This window comes from Leguminivora glycinivorella, chromosome 3 (assembly GCF_023078275.1).
Source record: "Leguminivora glycinivorella isolate SPB_JAAS2020 chromosome 3, LegGlyc_1.1, whole genome shotgun sequence".
In the NCBI taxonomy this organism is placed as follows: domain Eukaryota; kingdom Metazoa; phylum Arthropoda; class Insecta; order Lepidoptera; family Tortricidae; genus Leguminivora; species Leguminivora glycinivorella.
The window spans coordinates 23,242,856-23,266,997 of NC_062973.1; the positions used below are offsets into that span (position 1 = coordinate 23,242,856).

The 24,142-nt window shown below is 38.1% G+C and overlaps 2 protein-coding genes across 6 annotated transcripts in view; both read left to right on the top strand.

The window, feature by feature from the left end:
• Positions 1–5,666, top strand: part of LOC125242613 (protein draper-like) — a 68,880-nt gene extending 63,214 nt beyond the window's left edge. For all 5 annotated transcript variants that reach the window (XM_048151412.1, XM_048151414.1, XM_048151413.1 and 2 more), the window contains 3 exons: positions 125–283; positions 3,369–3,494; positions 3,917–5,666. In XM_048151412.1, the coding sequence (XP_048007369.1) occupies positions 125–283; positions 3,369–3,494; positions 3,917–4,260 (629 nt within the window). In that variant the 3' untranslated portion in view covers positions 4,261–5,666. The remainder of the gene's footprint in view (positions 1–124; positions 284–3,368; positions 3,495–3,916) is intronic.
• A 13,513-nt stretch (positions 5,667–19,179) lies between these two features.
• Positions 19,180–21,622, top strand: LOC125224610 (FK506-binding protein 5-like). Its single transcript, XM_048128030.1, has 2 exons — positions 19,180–19,301; positions 19,952–21,622. The coding sequence occupies exons 1-2, from the start codon at positions 19,260–19,262 to the stop codon at positions 21,248–21,250; spliced, it is 1,341 nt and encodes a 446-aa protein (XP_047983987.1). The 5' UTR covers positions 19,180–19,259; the 3' UTR covers positions 21,251–21,622.
• Positions 21,623–24,142: the final 2,520 nt, after the last annotated feature.

Genomic DNA, 24,142 nt, shown 5'->3' on the forward strand with positions numbered 1-24,142 from the left:
AATACTCGTGCTGTAATATTACTCTCACAATTAGTATCTTAGTAAAATATTAGTAAATATTGTGTGATTACTTTAGTAAAATCTTCTGAATCACCTCAGCCAATCACGTAACTTTGTTTCGCAGAGCAACACTTCGACAACCCCGTGTATTCCTACCAAGGCTCAACCCGCAGCGATGAAACAACGCTCCTGAATAACGCTAACCACATTCACAATAATCTTAGCAAGCTCAGCAACACTACTATGGAGAAAATGCGGAACCGACCCACTGGATCCAGTGACAGTAAGTTTTATACTCTATCATATATCTATCTACTCTTACCAAGGTTCCACTCGCAGCGATGAAACAACGCTCTTGAACAACGCTAACCATATCCACAATAACCTAAGCAAGCTCAACAACACTACTATGGGAAAATGCGGAACCGCCCTACTCGATCTAGTGACAGTAAGTCTTGATAAAATGTTCGTACTAAAAGCCACGGAGCCCTGGCAATGTGACAATCGCTTGCGCTACGATAACGACATGCAATAATTGCGTTTCGTTCGTTACGGAACATAAGCGTTTGTCTACGCAAGTATGCACCTAGCAAACGGGCGGACTTTCACGCGACGTTCACACGTATTGACATTGACACATTGCCAAAATCCGTTTTTTTCTGGTTTGAAAAAAAACATGAAAAAAATCTGAAAAAAATCCAGTTTTTTTCTGGAGTATGTTTTTTTTCCTAAGGTACTTACAGAATCTCAAAATTTGCAAAACACTTTATTAACTAGCTTTTATACGGTTTTTAGACTTTATGTTATCTATTAAATGAATTTAATTTAATAACTTTAATTCCTGGTTTTATAAAACTAACATTTACAAAATCTGTAGTTAGTAGTTATCGCTATTTACTGTTGGCAACACCACCGCACCGCCTCTCCACGCTCCAAGCCGCATCGGGGTTTCCCGAATAATGTATAGGTACTGAATGTTTATCGAATTATTGTCCCGGATCTGTATGTTCACATTTTTGACACATTTGTTTTGTAGTTTGCTGCGATGTGGCTAAGACGTATCGTTTGCCAAATCTAACGATTAATTTAGAATTGGTTGAATCGATTAGGCCATATGTACAAAGAGGCGCTTAAACAAATATACGATTTCTGTCAACTTACTGAAATGTCATTTGAATCGAAATGTCAGACTCTGCCACAGCACTAGTTTAAAAATAAAAAGAATGATAAATGACATAATAAGTAAATCCTGCATGATAAATTAATATCGTAAAATACTCACTAACAAAGATCCACAAAAATGTAACATGTGTTAGATTATGTTTAAAGTAAGCGAAATATTGTTTTTAAGTACTTGATTTTTTAAAATATTATTACAGGATTTTATTTAAAATTTCATTAGGTTGCGCGAGTTTACATTTTGTGGACGCTGTCATGTGTCAAAAAGAGGTTCTTACAGCTCTGGGACAATAAAATGTACGTTATTGTTATTGAAACGTTACAAATCACGAATAAGCGTTGTTGTCGTACTCGTATTATTAATAATACGAGTACGACAACAACGCTATATCTATGTTTTTTTTTCTATGTTTAAACATAGAAAAAAAAACAAAGCATCATTGTTTTTTTCATAATTCTGAAGAAGAAAAAAAACCATTTGTTTTTTTTTTCATTTGCTACCCTACACGTACGTCATGCAAGGGTGTCGTATAATGATCGGTATTGCAGGTATCATTTTTTTTACTGAGATTTAATGAAATACCATAATATCTTCCAACATTTCCGTAAAAAATGCTGATACGATACTAAACGTTGCACTACAACTGTAATATATATTCCTTTTATTAATTCCTGTGCAAGATCTTAATTTAAAACGTACAAAGAAAGGTGTTCCTAAATCAATAATAATTTCTTTCACTGTCATGGTTATCACAAGTAAACTATACGATATGTGTCGAATATTCTGACGCGGATCGTACATTGTTACCCTCTATATTTAGACTCACGTGTAAAGCCATTGTGCCTTATGAATTTCATGACGTCAGTTACCGTAAAAGTACCAGCAATGCGTTATGAAGGTGCACTAGTTGTGAACTTTATTACAAAGAGTTGAGGTTCATCCGTTCAAATAAAAATGTTACTGTCAGTATGCAAAATATGTTTTTATTTTATGTTCAATAAGTAGTTATTTAAATTATAATTAGTCACAGAAATTACAACTTGTAGTCTTGATATATTATGCGGGCAGACGGTTGATTTACATACGCACACAGTCTACATATTGAAAAGAATAATTTTATTACTTTTATATATAAAAATTAAGCATGGGCTAAAAGAAGATGTCATGTGTACTTTATACTCGTATTTGTAAGGATTCTTTGTTTTAGTGGCACCTGCCACGGGCCTCCTAGTAATTTATTCCACTATAAATATGGTTCAGTTTTAGTCTTTGTTAGATAAATAACATATTTTGTCAGAAACTGGTATGTGAAATAAAATTAAATGAGTAACTTAAAAAGAAAATAATCTCATACGTCTTAAAAAAATATTTTATATCAAAAATACAATGATATACCTACAAGTATTATTATATCCCTGATAACTTTCCCAATTTGACGTATATTATCATTATCTTTCTCCTCTGTCAATCAACGGAGTAGCAGCCGACGTTAACAAATAATTATAACTTTACAATTTTTGCCCTTAAATTTAAGCAGACTAAGTAATCAGTATGAAAATGGACATCCGGCCGCACTGTTTTCTGTGATCCATTTTTCACGTAATAATAATTAGTGTCCCACTGCTGGGCAAAGGTCTTACCTTTGATCCTGTTGTCTATATTCTCCCACAATTCCTGTAAGTCTGGCTATCTCATCGGTATAGGCTACTAGACTCATTTCGAATTTGGCACAATAAATGATTGTCTTCTGTAGTATTTGACATAAAAAACAATATTTATAGATTTTGGGTACTAAAAGTGTATGATGACTACGTATTTTCGATTTAAAATGTGTGTAATTTTTTATTTATTTATTTTGGCCACGGAAAACGCTGTCAGCGGTCAGAGATGTAGTGACGTCATCGAATTCGAACCTTACTGAATGTCAAAACAATCACTGACATATTGAACTTTATGCGTTCATACTTAAAAAATCAGAAAGTGTTGTTTTCTAGTAGAATGACTCGATGCACAGTTTTCGCATGATTACGTAAAAGTATTCTTTAAAAATATATTTTGCTATTTTTAAGTCGTAATAAAATATGGTAATATTTTATTTCGGTTAATTGGACAGTAACAATAAGACAGACTTTAAAAAAGGGTCAAGTAGACTATTCTTGCTAATAACTTATTTATTTATTTTCCACAGCCTATGACCCGCTGTCGTGTCTCAAGAATAAGGATGCGGACCTGACCAACCCGAATCTGTATCACTGCATCGATGATAACAAGCTCGATCATGTCTACGATGAGATCAAACATAAGGAGGGCTACGGTAAGACAGGCTTTATTATGCTTCCGGCGTATTAGGAGGTTAAGAGTTAAGCTGGATTTACACCTGCAAGTTTTGAAACTAAGGTATATAGGTACAAGAAAGAGATGCAGATATTAGCCACTTACTCTTACCCATAGTTGCGCCTCAAAATTTGCAGTAATAAGTTGCAGGTGTGAATTCAGCTTTAGTAAAAACTAGAGGTAAGCCGAAGAGGTAAATCGGTTCATCTGTTCGAGAGCTACGATGTCATCGACAGACTCATACACAGACAGACAGACAAACAGAGAGACAGACAGTCACGTCAAACTTATAACACCCCGCCGTGTACGTCGGAGATTAAGATAACTTTTAAGGACTTTTATTACAAATTTTATTTTAAAATAGAGAATTCATCTTTAAAATCAAACAATGTTTATTTTCAGAAATGGAATACGACCATCTAAACTACACCCCGCCGGCCAACAAATGGAAGCCGCACTACCAGCGCATGGCCAACGGCCTCACCCCCTCCCCCGCCCCTTCCGCCACATCCAGTTCGACTCCCGGCGCCGTCGTGCCGCCCATCCCGCCGCTGCCCAAGCTCAACGTCGCCCACGTGTCCCCCGTCGCCCGCGCGCCCGTGAGTACTGTAGCCCCGGCAGCCCCGTTGAGCAACGGGGCTGTAGCCTCTGTAGCCCCCGCGTGCAGCCCACTGCCGTGTACTGGGGCCGCGACGCCGCCCGTGCCGCCGCCGCGTGAGACAGTTGAAGATGTGGAGGCGCCGTGACGCAACGAGTGGGTACCGTTTGGACCGGTCGCCGGTGAATTTGTTTAACGGGAGGGTCGTATAACGATATAGATACGTAGGTCATTTCACGAAACCTGGCACGAATGGTATAAACTAGACTTTGATGTGCGGTCACCGGCAGTAACATCGCACAAAAAGAAAAATTATCAAAGTTATTTGACAAAATCTTATTTCTAGATACGTAAGAACTTGTCAAATTTTAATGCAGCCTTCTTTTTGTGCGATGTTGTCGCCGGTGACTGTATAATGACAGGTGTCGGATCGCTGTACAGTAGTAACTATTAAGAGCCACTTTTTATTGGTTAATCTATCACTATCACACACGTACATTTTACATACACTCATTCGTACCAGCTCTTGTGAATTAACCTGTATTTGAATTGATGGTGAGAAAAAGATCTAATTAGAATCACATACATAAACGACACTTTTTTGAGTTTTAAAAGAAATGTTTGCTTTTCAAACTCTGAATTTTAAGCGTTGGTCTGATAACATTATTCCATATCAATGTACGATACAAATGCATTTGAAATAAATTGTTAACATCTTTGACATAATCAAATAAAATTAGAAATAGACACCTTCTTCCTACACCATTTATTCAAAAAATTATATTTTAATACGTAAGTCGTTATGCAAAAGCCGCTTTCTATACCTCCCGTATCACGAACTAGGAAGGGACTGTAAAAAACGCAAGTGATCTCCTGTTTTTGAATGAATTCATACATTTATTACGTCTACTGCGTTAAAGAAATATATCATAAGTCTTACTATAAGGGTTGTGGAGGACGTTATATTTACGTAAACTCTCTATTGAAACGAAATCAGATGATGTATTTAAAATTCTTAAAATGAAATATTTCACATTTTATGAAAAATTGTCATTTATCGGCATTTCAAGTGAAGATCGAATGTTTTGCTGTGTTTTAAAAACGTGAATCATTTTATATTTATTAGGGAATGTTTATTTCTAAAATCATTAATTTTAAGTAGATAAATACTGCCCATCGCTTTAATTTAATACCTAAAGATGTATCATTGATATTTACACTACCATTTTCATTGTAGCTTAAGAAAACTTTTCGCTATTTATCTATTGGTACCGCCTAATCATATGGTCGTTCTATTTATGCAAATGTATAAAAACAACCTATATTATAGGATTTATAGGTTGTGCAAAAGCATTTGTATTATAAAAAAAATTGTGGGAAGGGTACGAAACACTTCAAAATTTTACATAGGTAGCTAAATCTTTATTTTTGGTGGTTGTAAAAATGACGTCAAATTTTTACAACCACCACCTTGTTAAAGAAACGTAAAATATATAATACGTACGTAGTGTATTTAACAATGTTTGTATATAGTTTCATACAATGCCAATAGTTCAAAAATTAACTTTTTAACAAAAAATAAAACCGCCTTCAAAACTAAGCGCGTTACAAAACACGGAGAAACTAAAAAGCAAAAAATAATAAACCTTTGAATTCAGATTTCTTATCGTATTGCAATAATCTAAACATCCAAATTATAAACAAATCAATTATTTTTGTAGTCGGTACCAGACCTGTTCGTCGCCTTGCTATTGCCTGTTTGCCCCACCCAACCATACACAGGCTGGTACCGACTCCAAAAATAATTGATTTGTTTATAATTTGGATGTTTAGATTATTGCAATACGATAAGAAATCTGAATTCAAAGGTTTATTATTTTTTGCTTTTTAGTTTCTCCGTGTTTTGTAACGCGCTTAGTTTTGAAGGCGGTTTTATTTTTTGTTAAAAAGTTAATTTATTTGTTGATTTTTAGTGGTTCTTAGTGATATTATATGTATCAGTCCGAATATATGTACAGTAGTGAAAGAATTATCCTTTAACTCCTAACCATTGAGGAGTTGACCTTCCATCATCAGCTCAGCCACATAAAATTACTACCGTCAGGCGTAAATACTGGTGTACCTTTGAAAAATACACTAAAACATTACATGTGCCTATAACATTTGAAGAGTTCCCTCGATTTCTCCAAGATCCCATCATCAGACCCTGACTTGGTGCCAATGGGACCATCTCGGGGTTATACCCGTGCGATCAAAAAAAAATTTTGAAAATCGGTCCACGATTCTCGGAGATATCGAGTAACATACATACAAAAAAAAAAAAAAAAACATTCAGTCGAATTGAGAACCTCCTCCTTTTTTGAAGTCGGTTAAAAAGCTATATGCCCAATAAAAATAAACCCAAAGTTAAACCGCAGTAACTCTTTATGCACCCCTTACATAGTTACAATACGTCTTTTCATTGACAGAAGATAAGTTTTTGAAGTAGTGACTACATATCGTAATTGTATAATATATCTTATAGCAACAGTACAATAAAACGTAGAAATTTACGCCATTTTCCCGACACTTATTTCATTATACCAAAAGCAATTAACGTATAAATGAACTATTGTAATTGTATAAAACTCATATTTATATCACGATTTCTTCTAGTTTGAGAGAGACACACGATTTTTTTAGTACATGTCATTTTCTATCTTAACATAGTAGGTAGCTACAAACTATACCGACATCGAGGTTTAGTGTGGTACTCGTATATTTCTTCTTTACAAATTAAAATGCTATTTTTTTTGTGCAAATATGTCTGTAACACTTTTACAGCAATATGTCTTCTTTTCATTATCCTAGGGTCCGCTTTGGCAACTGAAGTAAAGGATTTAACGTAGACACTAGTTTTACGAAAGCGACTGCCATCTAACCTTCCAACCTAGAGGGTAAACTAGACCCCATTAGTATTAGAACAGTTCCCTCACGATGTTTCCCTTTACCGAAAAGCCACGGACAAATATGTACCTATATGCGAAGTCAATACTTTTTGTGTTAAGATAGAAAATATAAATAAACATAATCTGTCATCCGTAAACTATAAGTAATCGTGTAACGATATATATTGCAGCTTCAGGAACTGTTTGACGGTCTGAATAAGCAATACCTAGTGATATCCTATAGTATTATAAGTAAGCTCTAATATTCTCACCGTGGATGCACTCGTTACATTCCACATGTGTTTATACTATTTGTTTTAATCATTTTACAGTTTAATATTTTATAATACTTCATATTTCGTTTTTAAAATTTTATCAAATCAAGATTTATTTTTATCCTAAAGTTAATCTTATGAATCAATATCATGTAAATGTAATTTGTAACATATCTTGTAAGCCCTATACGTGTATCTCTATTGTGAATATTAATGTTAAATAATTCAGACTACTCTGTTATGGACTGTTTTTAATAAGATAACGAAAAAATACGATGAATTTAAGGAAGAGTAAAAAATTAGAGTAGAGTTGATATATGGATGATAAGCGCTAAGAATTCCTGACATTGACCAATCCTATCTCTATCTCACGCACATAATTATAGAGCTGTCTCGCTTGCGGAGCAGTATCGCGTATTCGATAGACAAGAAATGAAGAGTCATCGTACGAAATCCTTAGCGCTTATGGTCCTCACTTTACCTTACCACACTTATGTACAAGCTATGAATAATTTATGTCGCTTCCAAGAAAAATATCGCATTTTGTCGCTTGCCATAAGAACGCTTTGACAAGATGTTATCAATACAAACAAATCTCAATTGCATAGTACCCAAGAACCTACGTCTATCCGTATTTCATTGCACTAGGTCGCAATAATATAAACATATGGAAATAGTCTTTTCTGTAGGTGCCTATTTATTCTGAGCCGTGGTTACAGTTGAATACAAATGACGTTGATAATGTCATTTGTATTCAACTGTATACTTCTGTAGCATAAAGTAAAAGATGTATTAATGCAGTGTCTGGGGCCCATTTCTCGTCTAATAATATTAGTGTATTGTCATGGCAACCCATACGACGGTTCGCGGACTGATATTATTAGAGCCCATTGAGATCTCGCATACGAGTTTTATAACATTGCGGTATTTGATGGCTGTGCAAAATTGTATGTAACATCAACAGCCCGCAATGTAACTAAAATCGCATGCGAGTTCGCACGCCGTCAAAATCATTTCGGGAAATGGGCCAGTGGTATTTTTTACTGTACAAGGTGCGTAGTGTGGTAGGTCTGTGATTTAAGTTATATACGCATGTTAGCTGTAAGGATGAGTGATGTTTGCTCAAAAAGTGCCAATCTGTACGTTGTGTAAGGTTTAGGCGTAAAGTACGGACAAGGAATCTCTGCATTTCATTCAAATTGGGCTTTTTTTTTTCATTGAAAACCGTATTGAAAACTACAGTTTAGTAAGTTTTTAATCTCGTCTGTATATCATGTTCATGTCACAATAACTTAAAGCCTGACCAGAAATACACCCTGTTTTTATTGAATTCCGTTAACTTTAAGGGAAGATTATTTACATCAAATACAATTAATTTCTCTAAGAAACTAGCGTCTTAACTCTTGCGGTTATCGAGTTATTAAAAAATAAAGATAATTGCTGAACACGTGTGTCACAGCCTTTACCAATTCCTAATGTTATTTGTTTTGACATGTACCGTCAATTACTTGACACTAACTTGAATGTTATTCTTAATGGTCTCTCACACTAATAAATTAATTTCGGTGATCACAGCGTGCGAGACTTTAGTGTGAGCCTTGAATCTGGCCAGGTTAAGCCAGGTTAATGTCTGGTTAGGCCTTTTACTCGGAGCGAAAGCATGGCGGACAGCTTCTCAGGTATAAGGATGTGCTTAAGCGCCATATGAAGAATTGCCACGTAGACCCATTTTTGTGGGAGAAGCAGGCGGCCGACCGCCCGGTATGGAGATCTTTCGTCGCTAAACAAATTACCCACTTTGAATCCCGTCGACTTAAGGATCTGGACATCAGACGGGATGAGCTAAAAGCCCATCCACCAGCGGCTATTACTTATAATTATGCCAATGGTGTGCTTTGCTGCCCGTCATGTGCACGGGTATTTGTAAACAAACTTTGCTATGCGAGTCACATGCGAGCGCACCAACGAAATGGAGATTGAAACAGTCTCCGTGGTCGAAATCGGCCGGGAGAGTATATAAATTAATTTATTATGTGTGAAAATGATGAAATATTTTTTTTTTGCAAATTAAACTAAAAGTGATATACAGGGTGGTTCCTAAAAATTAACTTAACGACGTGTCGAATTTAACGGAAAACATAAAACACGGTGTATATGACTATTGTCAGGAGGGCGCTGTTATTCTGATGTATGCGGTGACAGTTCATGAAAATAGTTCTATTTAATGAAATGCCCTAACATGGCGCGTAGTCACATGTTTTTAGTCAGGCTTTATATATAACCTACCAAAAAGGCATTTACTCACCGATATTGATAATATGTAAACCATAATTGTAACTTATTCATAACGTTCTGAATACATAATACAATGTATAACATATCTTTATCAACTATAAGTCGGTTATTTTAAATAATTGCCACTCGCGAAGACCCTTTATTCGCATGAGAGATTCGCGTCTTAGTGAAAATCTTGAAAATCGACATCACTGGCCTATTTCACCATAATAACATTGTCACTTGATACCAAAGACATATGTCACTCCGTATAGACGGATAAAGTCTAAGAAAAAACGTACCTCAAAGCCATAGAGAAAAAGGTACGGTGGCCTAGATGGCGTTACACCTTTGGGGAACGCTCGGCTAGATGGCGCTAATATTAATATTTGACATTTTAACACATATCAAGCTAACAATATGGACCAAATTGTCAAAACTGAGGTTCAAAAGTTTTAAACTTGTGCCGAGAGATGGCAGTCTATGCACTGTGATCACACATTTTACTTCGACAGTAACTCTCTATAATACTCGATCCTCTTTGCTTGATACTAACAATTATGTGCCTTTTTCTGGGTCGATAAATAACAATACTCAGTGTCAATATTTCGTTGCTAAACATGCAATGACCGGCAAAGTGTCACTGTGGTGAATCAGGCCAGATGTAGATTATAACATATCTGAATTCGGTTATGGGTCTGTGGCATTCAGATACATTGAATATGTAAATTCAGTCTATCTTTATTAGTAATACGATTTAACTCGTGCATTGATAATTTCTCATGCAATTGTTAACAGCAAATTTTGTTTTAGGCGGCGTACTTTAAAAAAAAAAAAAAAACCTATCCATACAAAATAATTCGGCGTTGAACGGTCGTTGACAGTTGTCATTGATTGTCATCGCAACCACGTTTACAGTACATTGCCGCTGAGAATAATTTTTAAAATTAATTATGTAGTGAAAATTAAAAGTGATTCAAAAACACCTCTCAATTAATGATAACTGTAATGAATAGGCCAGTTTCCTATACTTAAAATAAAATATTTTATGCAGTGTACCAAATAAAGCTCCACATAATTAGAAGCAAAAATATGAACAGTAGTTATGTTCAAATATCATTTCTATTTCATAAGTCAAAGAGAAAAATATATAAGTAAATGAATTGACCATGACGTCACTCCTCAGTATTTCATAGTAATTCCATATTAGCAAATCGTTTTGACAGTTCTTAAAAAGAAGCTATTTTGACTAGTAGGAAACTAGCCTATTCTATACCTGGGGCCCATTTCTCGAAGCTACAAGTTATTTATGACAAGTTGAAAAGAGACTTCCGCTTGTAGCTTGTAACTTTCAGTTTTGAGGGCACTGGTTTAAGTTATCGCCCGTATTACGCTTACATGCTGTATATAGTTCTTATTAATGCATGAGTTAAACCATTTTCAATAGAATTTTCAACAAATTAATTATAGGCTTGAAGTGTACAGTCAACCAGTTGGAACCCTAGGCCACTGTAGAACTATGTCACAGTGACGTTATAAATCAGATTGTAAGAAATCTCTTACTGCTTGTCATTTTGACATGGTTGTAGAGTGGCCTAGGGTTCCAATTGGTTGAATGTACGAATATGTAGCGAGGGCTATGGGAATTGTCAGTTCATGTGTACAAACCAACTGACAATAATTTATTTTGTAAATGTTTACATCGTAGTTAAACCTAAGTAAAATTTAAAATATCGAGCCATTTTACGTTTGGCACTTATATATACCTAGTTTGTGATAAATTATTTTACATGTAAGCAAACATTTGAATAAAAAAGTAACTCCCATTTATAATATTGTTTTCATTCCTTAATCACAGTATAATAAAGAGTACTATCGCACAGAATGGCTACTCCCGCTCCCCACTGAAAGTGCCGCCCACCCCCTCTCGGTTACCTCACAGTTACCGCCTCTCAAAAACGCGAACAGGCGACCTGTCATATCTCACGCATACAAGCATGGTACGCGTTCACCTACACGAGCTTAGACAGCGTGCTAGGAATGGGCCTCTTTCATATATTTGATCGCCAGTGTCCGAGGTGTGCCTTAATCTGTAACCCTATTTATTCATGTCATGAATTAATTTAGTTTAATTCGGATTCTAGCTATTAATATTAATAGTTTCTCTCCTGAGGTTCAGGTTCCCACGATACAGGCTGTGCCTAGTGTGGGGGCCATCAAATTTTTCTTGATTTTTATTTCTTGAAATAAAATATTGTTATTGTTGTTATTCAGATTCGTGTATACAGCTTGGCAAAAAAGAGAGAGGGCTATTTTTTTAACATGGCAACAATTAACTGTTCTCATAGAAAAGTGTCAAAATAGTTGCCACATGCAAAACTGTTTACGAAGACGGTGGCGCCCCTATTATTTTCTCCTCTTTTTTGCCAAGCCATTGTTTTCTTTTGCGGAGCCATGCATTTTTAACGTCACATGGCGGACGCCAGTTTGACAATGCATTATAATTTAATTATGTAATAATATAAGTATACAATCTATAAGTCTTAGAATATAGACAATGTTTTGTCTAGTTAGCAGTTGTTACAAACATGGACGGTTATATCACCTTTAGTATTCAAAAGCAATTCTTAATCTATTTATCAGCATGTGCGGTAGAAGAATAGTAATTTACGATACAACAGATGTGGAAAGTAGGTAGAAAATTTGCAACGCGTCGCGATAATTTGACTCAAATTACGAATCATCTACTAAGTTACATCTACTAGTTCGGGAGACCTCCCCAAACTTATCGACTTGGAAGCGGCTAACCAAAAATCGCTGGCTAACATGCGTCACGTGCACTTGCATTCTTTCCGACGCGTAAGCGTCTTCATCTTCATACTAACGAGAATGAGCGATTCTCGGTTGGCTACAGATTTGGGGAGACCCTTACATGTGTATCGTGCAAAGTTTTACAGTAAATGCCTACCTCCGTTTAAACTTCAACATACGCTACGATCACAAAGTGTTAGAGTATAGGCTACTAGACTCATAATATCGAATTTGGCACAGTAAATTATTGTATTTTGTAATATTTGACATAAAAAAAACAATATTTATAGATTTTGGGTATAAAAAGTGTATTTTGACTACGTATTTTCGATTAAAAATGTGTGTAATTTATTATTTATTTGGCCACCGAAAACGCTGTCAGCGATGAAGTGACGTCATCGAATTCGAATCTTACTGCATGTCAAAACAATCACTGAAATATTGAACTTTATACCTTCATACTTAAAAAGTCAGATATTTTTGCTGTTTTTAAGTCATAATATAATATGGTAATATTATATTTTATTTCGGTTAATCATATAAGGCAGACTTTAAAAAAGGGTCAAGTAGCCTATTGTGATAGTTGTGATTAATAAACGTATGTGCTGTAGACACATACATTTATTTATCTCGAAACAAGAGAAAGATTTACGTCCCATTGTGTCTTAACCTTCCAAAGAAAAGTCGACCTACAAAACATACTAAGTAAGTTATTTCACCGCGTAATAACTTATTAATTAATGGTTAATAGACACTCCGGCAAATATTGACACAGCCGGCCGTGACGCGTGTCTTGATTGAGAAAATAAGGGTTATTCTCAGCAGTTACCATCAAGATGTTACCACTGGTAAAACTAATAGGAATTTCTCCCATTTTGTAGGTAATTTATGGGAAAAGGTCACAAAACATTATGTTCAAAACAAATAAAAGTTTTATAAATAATAAAATATAAACACAGTGTTTTAAAAAATAAGTATGACGTCCATTACATACATGCATACATAAACTCAAGCCTGTTTTCCCAAAAGGGATATGCAGAGCACACATAAGTGCTCAAGTTATGCTGCCACTTTTTGCAATTAAGTGGTTGAAAGACTAAATTGAGCAATATTGACATTGAGTCCATTGCCCAACCACATCCGACAACACAAATATTTTATAACAGAGACAAGGTGCGTCGTAAGGCGTAAGTGCCATCAGCAAAAAGTTTTATAATGCCCATGGAAAAAGTCGTAATAGCCGCTCCGTAATGTATCGTAGTCAATGCTCTCTATCCCTCTCCCGTATTAGCGTTGTGGTGTAACCACTGTACTTACCTATCTTTATTAAATACATGTATATAACATTAAATAATCATCATAATATTTACTTATATACATACCTACTACATAACTACTAAATACCATCAATACTATAAATACTATAATATCTATCACACTAAACATAAATAATAAACACAAATACTTATATAAAAACATTCACTTGTACATTAAAAATTCACATGCAATATAAACATAAATAAACTTACTAAAATCAATATCAATACTTAAATCATAAACTATATATATACTTAAAATATTCATACATTATCCTAGCTACTCTATTGAATCTCCTTCGTCCGCCGCGCGGGCGCGGTGGGCGGGGACATCCGATCAGGTGACGCAGCGGCGAGAGGCCCCGCGCTCGCGCCGGCCGACACGCCAGTATCCATCCAGCCGCGACGCCGACTCCACGCTGCCCCGCGCCTCGCCGGCGCCCGATCCACACTTACGCGAATTGATTGTTTTTCACGTTCTGAATTATCTTTTGTGCTGTGTTGTTTACATGTGACATTTTCTGTTCAAATAGACTTCATAAAGAGAACATTTTTGTGGTTTGATTGAAGCAAGACCCGCTACATAACCCACACTGGTGACCCGACGTTTGAACAAATACCGCAGCTTTCTTCTGGTGAATTTCCATAACAACCTACGGAAACCGTAAGTCAATCATAATGTCTGATAACGAAGAGGAACGTGCTAAAAGTGTGAAAAGTGTCCCACCTGGGAAAAATAACGAACATGTTGCAACCGGCGCCGAGACGTTCCGCGTCGGCGTAAAGATACCTCCATTTTGGCCGCAAGAGCCGGAAGTATGGTTCAAGCAAGTCGAGGGCCAATTCATATTATCGAATATAACTTCGGATACGACGAAATTTTACTACGTTCTATCTCAGCTGGAACAACAATACGCAGCAGAGGTAAAAGACATAATTATATCTCCTCCCGCGTCAGATAAGTACGAAAAATTGAAAAGTGAGCTTATTAAGCGTCTGTCAGCTTCACGGGAGAAGAAATTGAAAACCATGTTGCTCCATGAGGATTTAGGCGACAGAAAACCCTCTCAATTTTTAAGGCACCTGCAACACGTCGCCGGGCCGGACGTCCCTGAGGACTTTATGAAGTCCATATGGACCAGCCGCTTGCCGCATAATATTCAATCAGCTGTAGCTACCCAGCCCACGTCCACCCTCGATTCATTAGCGGATTTAGCAGACCGTGTATGGGACATCGCTCCAAGTACCCCACAGGTAGCAAGCACAACCGGCCATCCTGAATCAGTCACCGACCTCATGGTTAGTAAAATCGCCGCACTCACAAAACAGATGCAGGAGCTGACCAACGAAATGCGGTCACGATCTCGCCCTAGATACAGAGATGGAGGTAAGCCACAGCACCGTGAGCGTAGCGACAGCCAGCGACGTGGTTATAGTCAGCAGCGTTCGCAATCTAGCTACCGCAAATTTCCGGTATGCTGGTATCATTTCAAGTTCCAACAAGAGGCGACGAGATGCGTCAAACCCTGCGACTTCTCATCGGGAAACGAGCAGGGCAATCGATAATAGCGGCCAGCGATTGCCCCAGCCCCAGACCCGGTCGCTTATTCGTCACGGACCGACGGTCAAAGATGCAATTCCTTGTAGACACCGGAAGTGATCTTTGCGTCTTTCCTAAAACCGCATTACGCGAATATCGACCAAAAACCAACTACGAACTGTACGCTGCCAACGAGTCAGTTATCAATACTTACGGTCACCTTCAGCTGAGCCTAGATCTCGGGCTCCGCCGAGACTTCTATTGGGAATTCGTCGTAGCAGATGTCTCCAAAGCCATCATTGGCGTCGACTTCCTATCTCATTACAATTTAGCTGTCGACTGCCGCCAAAAGCGCTTAATAGACTGCACTACACTACTGTCAGCTATCGCCACAGCCGTGACTCCAGAGGACAACGTGTTTTCCGTCAAAACCCTCAACGGTGAGTCGAAGTATAATGATATCCTGAAAGATTACCCGGAGATAACACGGCCACCTGGTATTCACCGCGAAGTGAAGCACAACACTCTGCACTACATCACGACGACTGAAGGACCACCGGTGCACTGCACACCGAGAAGGTTAGCTCCCGATAAGCTGAAAATTGCCAAAGCCGAATTCGAAGCTATGCTCAAGAACGGAACAGCGCGCCCATCGTCAAGCCCCTGGTCTTCGCCATTACACCTTGCACCGAAGAAGGATAACGGCTGGAGACCCTGCGGAGATTATCGTCAGCTGAACGCACGAACTGTCCCAGACCGTTACCCTCTCCGCCATATTCACGACTTTGCCCACCAGCTATCAGGTTGTAACGTCTTCTCTACTATCGACTTAGTAAAAGCGTACAACCAAATACCGGTAAACCCTGACGACATCGCCAAGACTGCCATAGCGACTCCTTTTGGATTGTACGAGTTCCCATTTATGTCATATGGCCTCCGCAACGCCGGGCAGACATTTCAAAGGTTCGTAGACGAAGTCACAAGAGAAATGGACTTTGTATTCGCCTACTTAGACGACTTTCTCGTCTTCTCGGAGAATGAAGAGGCTCACAAAGAACACTTGAAACAGCTGTTCGGCAAGCTACGGGACTACGGCATGGTCATAAACCCCGCCAAATGCACCTTTGGCGTACCGGAAGTAAAGTTCCTTGGTTATCACATCTCTGCGGAAGGCACGAAACCTCTGGCAGCGAAAGTCGAAGCAATCGAGACATTCCCAGCTCCCAAGACCATCAAAGAGCTCAGAAGATTCTTGGGAATGATCAATTTCTATCGTCGCTTCATTCCTCGAGCAGCTCAGTTACAAGCTCCACTGCACAACTTACTGATTGGATCAGTCAAAGGATCACAGCCAGTTGTGTTGCAGGACGACACTTTAAAGGCGTTCAACGACTGCAAGAAGAGCCTATGTGACGCAGCCATGTTAGCACACCCAGACGGTAAAGCCATTTTAGCACTTGTCACAGACGCGTCAGATACGTCGATTGGCGCAGTACTTCAGCAGAAGCAGGGAGACGATTGGCAGCCGATTGCGTTTTATTCGAAGAAGCTGAACCCCGCTCAACAAAAATATTCTCCATATGACCGTGAGCTGCTAGCTATATATAACGCAATCAAATATTTCAGACACATGCTAGAGGCACGAGTTTTTACAGTATACACCGACCACAAGCCTTTGTGCTTCGCCTTCGCGTCACACAAGTCAAACTGCTCACCGAGACAATTTCGCCATCTAGACCTGATATCTCAGTTTACCACGGATATACGCCACATATCAGGAAAGGACAACGTGGTAGCTGATACACTGTCACGGATAGAAGAGCTAGAAAAGCCTGTCGACCTTGAACAACTTGCAGAAGCCCAAGGAAAGGACTCAGAGCTGAAACGCATTTTAGACGGTGACACAACCCATACCATCAAGCTGCAGAAGATGAAGATACCTGGTTCCGTCACCGACATATACTGCGACTGTAGCACCTCAACTCTTCGACCTTACGTGACTCCTGAATTTCGACGACAAGTTTTCAATAGTTTACACTCGCTGAGTCACCCTGGAGTTAGGGCATCAGCGAAGCTTGTAACCGACCGATTTATCTGGCCAAATATGAACAAAGATTGTCGTAACTGGGCACGAGCCTGCACAGCTTGCCAACTTTCTAAAGTAACAAGGCACGTCCAGGCACCCTTAGGAACATATCAACTACCTAAAGCCCGATTCTCGCATGTTCACATTGATATCGTCGGACCTTTGCCGCCATCTCAAGGTTACCGCTACTGTCTCACTGCAATAGATCGCTACACACGCTGGCCAGAAGCTATTCCGATGATGGACATCACAGCCGAAACAGTCGCCAAAGCCCTCCTGTCTGTCTGGATATCCCGATTCGGTTGCCCCATAGACATTGTCACCGATCGCGGAAGCCAATTCGAATCGGCACTCTTCAGATACTTGGCAAAAATCGCCGGATTCAAACACAGACGTACGACGGCATATCATCCTGCCTGCAACGGCCTCATCGAAAGACTTCATAGGCATTTGAAATCAGCCATTGTCTGTCACGCGCAGGAAAACTGGACGGAATCTTTACCACTAGTCTTACTAGGAATAAGATGCGCGTTCAAAGAAGACTTGAAGACATCATCCGCAGAGCTTGTATATGGTGAAACCTTAAGGCTGCCTGGCGAGTTCTTCCAGCCAAGCGAAGCTACGACAACAGACATCACCGATTTCACTGCGCGCTTACGCAATATTACTCAGCAGCTGCACCCTGTACCTACTTCGAGACATGGAAATAAAAATACTTTTATTTTCAAAGACCTGAAGTCAGCTACTCACGTCTTTGTAAGAGATGACGCTGTACGTGGTGCACTAACGCCAGCCTATACCGGGCCACACGAAGTAATAGAACGTGGAGATAAAGTCTGGAAACTAAAAATAAAAGGAAAGGAAACCACCATATCCATTGATAGACTGAAGCCAGCTTATACGCTCGAAGATAGCAGCAACAGCCCAGTCAAAGAACCTGAAAAAGAAAGAAAGAAAGATAAGACGAGTACACACCCCCAGAAGATCACGGATACTGAAAACAATAATCCAAAAACACTTACCCGATCCGGCAGACGAGTGACGTTTCCAGATTACTATAGAGATTATTATCGCCCGTGAGACGGTCTCTGGGAGGGAGTGATGTGGTGTAACCACTGTACTTACCTATCTTTATTAAATACATGTATATAACATTAAATAATCATCATAATATTTACTTATATACATACCTACTACATAACTACTAAATACCATCAATACTATAAATACTATAATATCTATCACACTAAACATAAATAATAAACACAAATACTTATATAAAAACATTCACTTGTACATTAAAAATTCACATGCAATATAAACATAAATAAACTTACTAAAATCAATATCAATACTTAAATCATAAACTATATATATACTTAAAATATTCATACATTATCCTAGCTACTCTATTGAATCTCCTTCGTCCGCCGCGCGGGCGCGGTGGGCGGGGACATCCGATCAGGTGACGCAGCGGCGAGAGGCCCCGCGCTCGCGCCGGCCGACACGCCAGTATCCATCCAGCCGCGACGCCGACTCCACGCTGCCCCGCGCCTCGCCGGCGCCCGATCCACACTTACGCGAATTGATTGTTTTTCACGTTCTGAATTATCTTTTGTGCTGTGTTGTTTACATGTGACATTTTCTGTTCAAATAGACTTCATAAAGAGAACATTTTTGTGGTTTGATTGAAGCAAGACCCGCTACATAACCCACAGCGTGACAGAACCAGAGGCGTTTCATTTGCCACGAATCGTGAACTATTGTCACCTTGGCTATTCCGGCAGGTAACAACACGGTGGTAACCAATGAGAATAACCCGTAATTACTACTGAACCAGCTAGTAACACTATGTAGAGCCTGTAAGAGCCTCCGCGCTGCGCGCGCACCTCGTATTCATAAACGGATTTTCGTTAAAATGAAGGTGCTTGCTATCATCTTGTCGGGATTAGTGTTGCAGGTAAGATTTTCATTTTTTTATTAAAAAAAAATTGCATGAGACACTCATTCACACTCATTTTAAGGGAAAGGAAGGTGAACTAGATACTTAAATTTTAGCCATGATGAAAAGCCGAATCATTTGTTTAGAGAACAACTTTTAGATTGTCCCATTAAAAATTAAATAATAAATAAAAGAACGAAAAGTAGGTACCTATTATTGTATGAAGAAAATACCGGTTCCGAGCATTGTGTGCGAGGAAGTCGCAACCTCGGTCACCGGTGACAGATTTTCATTATATTCTTAATTATTAAGGCATTTTTTGGCTATTGGTAAAATGGGATAAGAGAAAAACATTATCAGTTTCCCCTTTTATATTTAACAATCACATGTTGCGAATGCGGATAATTACATTAAATCGTGACCTTGAACCTATGAAGCGGGTTACTTTTAGTAATCTCGTGCCTAAGTCATAAACCTCATGGTCTTGTAAATCCTGGGCTTTAGCAATTTAAATAATAAGTATATTTTTCCTGGCTTAGTATTAATACATCTACTCACTCCTCGAGTTGTTTTTCACGTAGTGTAAACTATTGATTTAATTACGCAATGAGCCGCATAATTACTTACGAGTTGCGCAAATACGCATTCACTTATGTGAATTATTTCAGACATCTGCGTCATTCTTCGACGAACTGCGCGGCGCGGTGTCTTCAGTGGAGAGCAGCTTCGGGAAACTGCTCAATGACGTCATATATGATGTCAAAGAAACCATCGATTGCACTCTAATGGCAGTCGAGCAGGTGCTGGCATTAGGGGTCTTTAGAGATCCTTCCGATTATGAAGCAAAATGCAAAGGCGCTGCAGAAGCGGTCGCGCAACCACCCCCACCACCACCGCCACCAGTCGTGGTAGCCACCAACCCACCACCACCTGCCCCCGAAACACCACACATCGAAATCCCTCTCACAAAGACGGAACATAGACAAGTCGACTCCTCAATATTGAACGTAGACCAAGTTCTATGCGACGTCTTAAAAAAAGAAGATACACACGCTCAACTAGAAACTGTTAAACTAGCTCTTATAAATGAAACTGAACGATTAACTGAAATAAGTGAATTGCTAAAGAAACAGCTTGAAGAACTGTCAGCAGAAGTGAAAGAAAAGTTCAAAGCGATCGAACTGCAGACGTCAGCGCCTTCTGTTGAAAGCATTTGGAACGACATCAAATTGCTGCACGAAATAGAACACAGACATAGGAATACAGATGAAGCTAAGAAAATCAGTCGAGTCTTAGACCAGATCTTAAATATCCTCGATGCGAATGAAGAAGATCGTTCCGCCGCAGATGATAACAAAATACAAGAAATTATGCGTAAACTTAGCAAGAAAGCTAAAGGCGGTGATAGTGACATTTGGACAGACCTGAAGAATTATCCTAAAGATTTTCGTGAATACGCTAAAAGAGTATTTGATGAAAATAGATCGACTTTCCCTCCTGATGAGACAAGTAAGCCATCCGAACCTGAAGATGTTACAAAGAAGGATGCCGGGAAAACAGACGAGAAAGAAGACCAAACTAAAACTACAAATGAACCTGACAACACTGAAGACCAATGTGAACATTCAAATGAAACTGATAAAAAAGACAATCAGACTGAAAAACCAAAAGAAGTTACCACAGTTAAACCCAAAAGCAAAAAGAGAAAACTAAAAAGAACTACAACAACTACAACTGAAAGACTATTAACCGTCGAAGAGTTGGCAGCACAGTACGGTTCACTGTTTGACGTGATGCCAGACATTGATAGCATAGAACACAAGAAAGCTATTGACAGTGCGAAGAGTATCATACAAGAAAGTAAACTAAACGATGAAGTTATAAACAGTTTGGCCGAAATGGAGTCGAGTAAAGATGCACGTGATCTTTTCGATGACCCTGACCTGTTAGGTGATTTTAAGGGATAAGATATAAAAAAAAAAAAATATAGTTATTCATGTCCAATTGAACTGTTACTGTGATACCGCCTTAAATAATTAAGACAGTTTGTATTGAGTTTATTTAAATTCAATTTACATCTATTAAGGTGCTATTTATTTATTTTTTGTTACCAAATATGATACTTAATTTATTATGAAATATTTCATTTGTTTGAAATACATGATTTTATATTACAATGTTATGAACGCTTTTCAATATGTGATATTGTAACGAAGTTTTGTGACATAAGTAGCAAGCTCGTCTAATCAATAAAACTGTCATTGTTCAACTGTTACAGATGTAGTGCGAAAAGAGTTTCCTTCGTATTTTTCCGGAAACGTTCGTATTTGTCATGCAGGTTCAGTCAATGTCAGTACATCTTGTACTGAGACGGACTGAAATAGCATGACATGTACGTAACGTTCTACATCTGTAACGTTTCTATACCTTCGTATACTTAATTACATGGAAAAAGTTGTAAACTCACGGCCATATGACCTATCAAAAACAATCTGAAATTGCGTCTTACTTTACTAGTATCAATTATATTGGGTTGGTAAGAAAGTAATGAGCATCATAACCAATATTGTATTTTTATTTAATTTATTTTATCATTTATCCTTAACGGCCTCGTTATCTAAAATATCGTTCTTAGAATACATGGCGAAAAAGTTGATTAAAAAAACTCAGCTTGTACTGTCGTAGATGGGCATATGACCTATCAAAACAATCTGAAATTGCGTCTTGCCAAGTCTGGAGAGTACTAGTATCAATTATATAACTGACGTTTGCGTGTGTGATTTATATATAAGACCCATTTTTCATCTCCAGTGATAAGATGGTCCAACCAGTTGAATGTGCGGCGAAAAGACAGAAGTTGTATGCAGATATCGGCACGGCGGTTTAGTTGATCTCTATCAAGTTCGTGCGGTATCCAAACACTGTATTTGTAGTTTTTTCCTAACTCGTGTAAATCTGTTTCTATGGTGACATGAGAGCAGCCTAACTCGGTAGCAAGAGTACGACTCGTTAGCCTCGGATCTCCTTCAATTAAGGTTTTTAATTTGGCTACATCAATCTTCACCGGTCGACCAGACTTAGGTTGATCTGATAATGAAAAGTCGCCACTACAAAACCGCTGGAACCATCGTTTCGCCGTGGCCTCAGACACAACTTCAGGAGCAACACGCTGACATATATTACGCACTGCTTCGGCGGCTGAATGGCCAGACTGAAATTCATATAGTAAGCAATGCCTTACATGCACTTTTAATTCGTCCATTTTCTTCCTTATATTAGCTCGGCGACAGCTAGTGAATGACTGACGAGAAACTGTGCGACTCGCCCTTTATATACTTTCGACCATAGAAGATTCTAGAACTCTCTCAAAAATTTTATGTGGAATTCAATCGATCGCTCATTACTTTCTTACCAACCTAATATATTCTGTGCCAGTATTTAGTTTATTTCAGTAATATATAGGTAGTTAATAGTTATACCTGTGTGCGTAGCTGAATGGCATTTCTGCGACGCGGAACGAAAACGAAATGCCGCGAAAGGTAGTCTGGCTCTGTCGCGCCAATATGCAAGAGCGATAGAGATAGATATCTACGAGCGTTTCGTTTCGTGAGCGTTTTTGCCATTCGGCTAAGTACCCTGTAGTTACTCGTATACCGGTCCGCTCCCAGACAGTAATTGAGTTTTGTACACACCTGTACTAATCGGAGAGGAAAGTCAATCTACAAAGCAAACAGCGTGTTTCTATATTATAACGATTTTATTAACAATATAAATACGTAATTACAAACTTATTATTCTACAATTGAGCTGCGCTACTCTACCGCGAGCAGTCAACGTGCTTACTTTAGTACTAGTTTGGTTAATCTTACTCTGGGATCCTACCATATGTTTATGACGTTTATTATACGTTACTCAATAGAGTAAACGTTACAAAAATGACATTCATTGTATTAGAAAATTAACAGCGCCCTCAAGCGGTTACATAGTTTACGTCACTTTTACGATATCGAGTAACGTTTGTTAAACGTCAAAAACGCATAGTATAATCTCTATTTACGAGGGCTGCTACTCCGCACCTTTACCTCATGACCTCAGCTTACCCTCAGTTGACCGAAGATAACTTGACCTTATGAGTTCTTCATTTACCGTCTCAGTCGTACTAATGTTTTATTAGAATTTTCTGTGACTTTAAAGTACGTATTAAGCAAAATGGAGACGTGCAAATAAAAGTCTCATTCGATCAAAATATTTCTGTCTAAATAGGGTACCTCCTATTCAACATATTGCTTGTAATAACAGATATTCACATCCATATTAATTTACTAATCGACAGCACTTAAGTGCTTCCTTCTCCATTTTTCATATACTCTGTCAAACAACTCTGTCAGTAAATAAGAACAAAGAAAACTATAGGTATCCTTTTCTCTAGCACCCTATAGAAAATGATGCATATAGTTTTCTTTGTTCTTATTTACTGACAAACTTGTTTGACAGAGATTATACTCATATTTTTCATTTACTCTTAACACGAAAAGCGTTATATAATTAGCAATTTTACGTGATTTTTTTAATTTTGTACAAATATATTTTTAAAATTGTCATTTTAATTTCTGTTTGTATTAAAAGTTATGACTTATCTTCAATTCCTCTCCCATAAATTTGGCACCATAATTGTTAAAATATATCCAAATTTTATTTCTCCAATAGAGACTCGGCACTGTTTACTATGTTATCAAGTGTAAGGCTTGGTTTACCTAACTATTTTTAAGCTTGAAATATAATTGCGTCATATCAGTATAACAAAAATATCAACAAAAGAAATAAAATAGTTTTTAATGGGATTAGGTATAGTTAAAGTG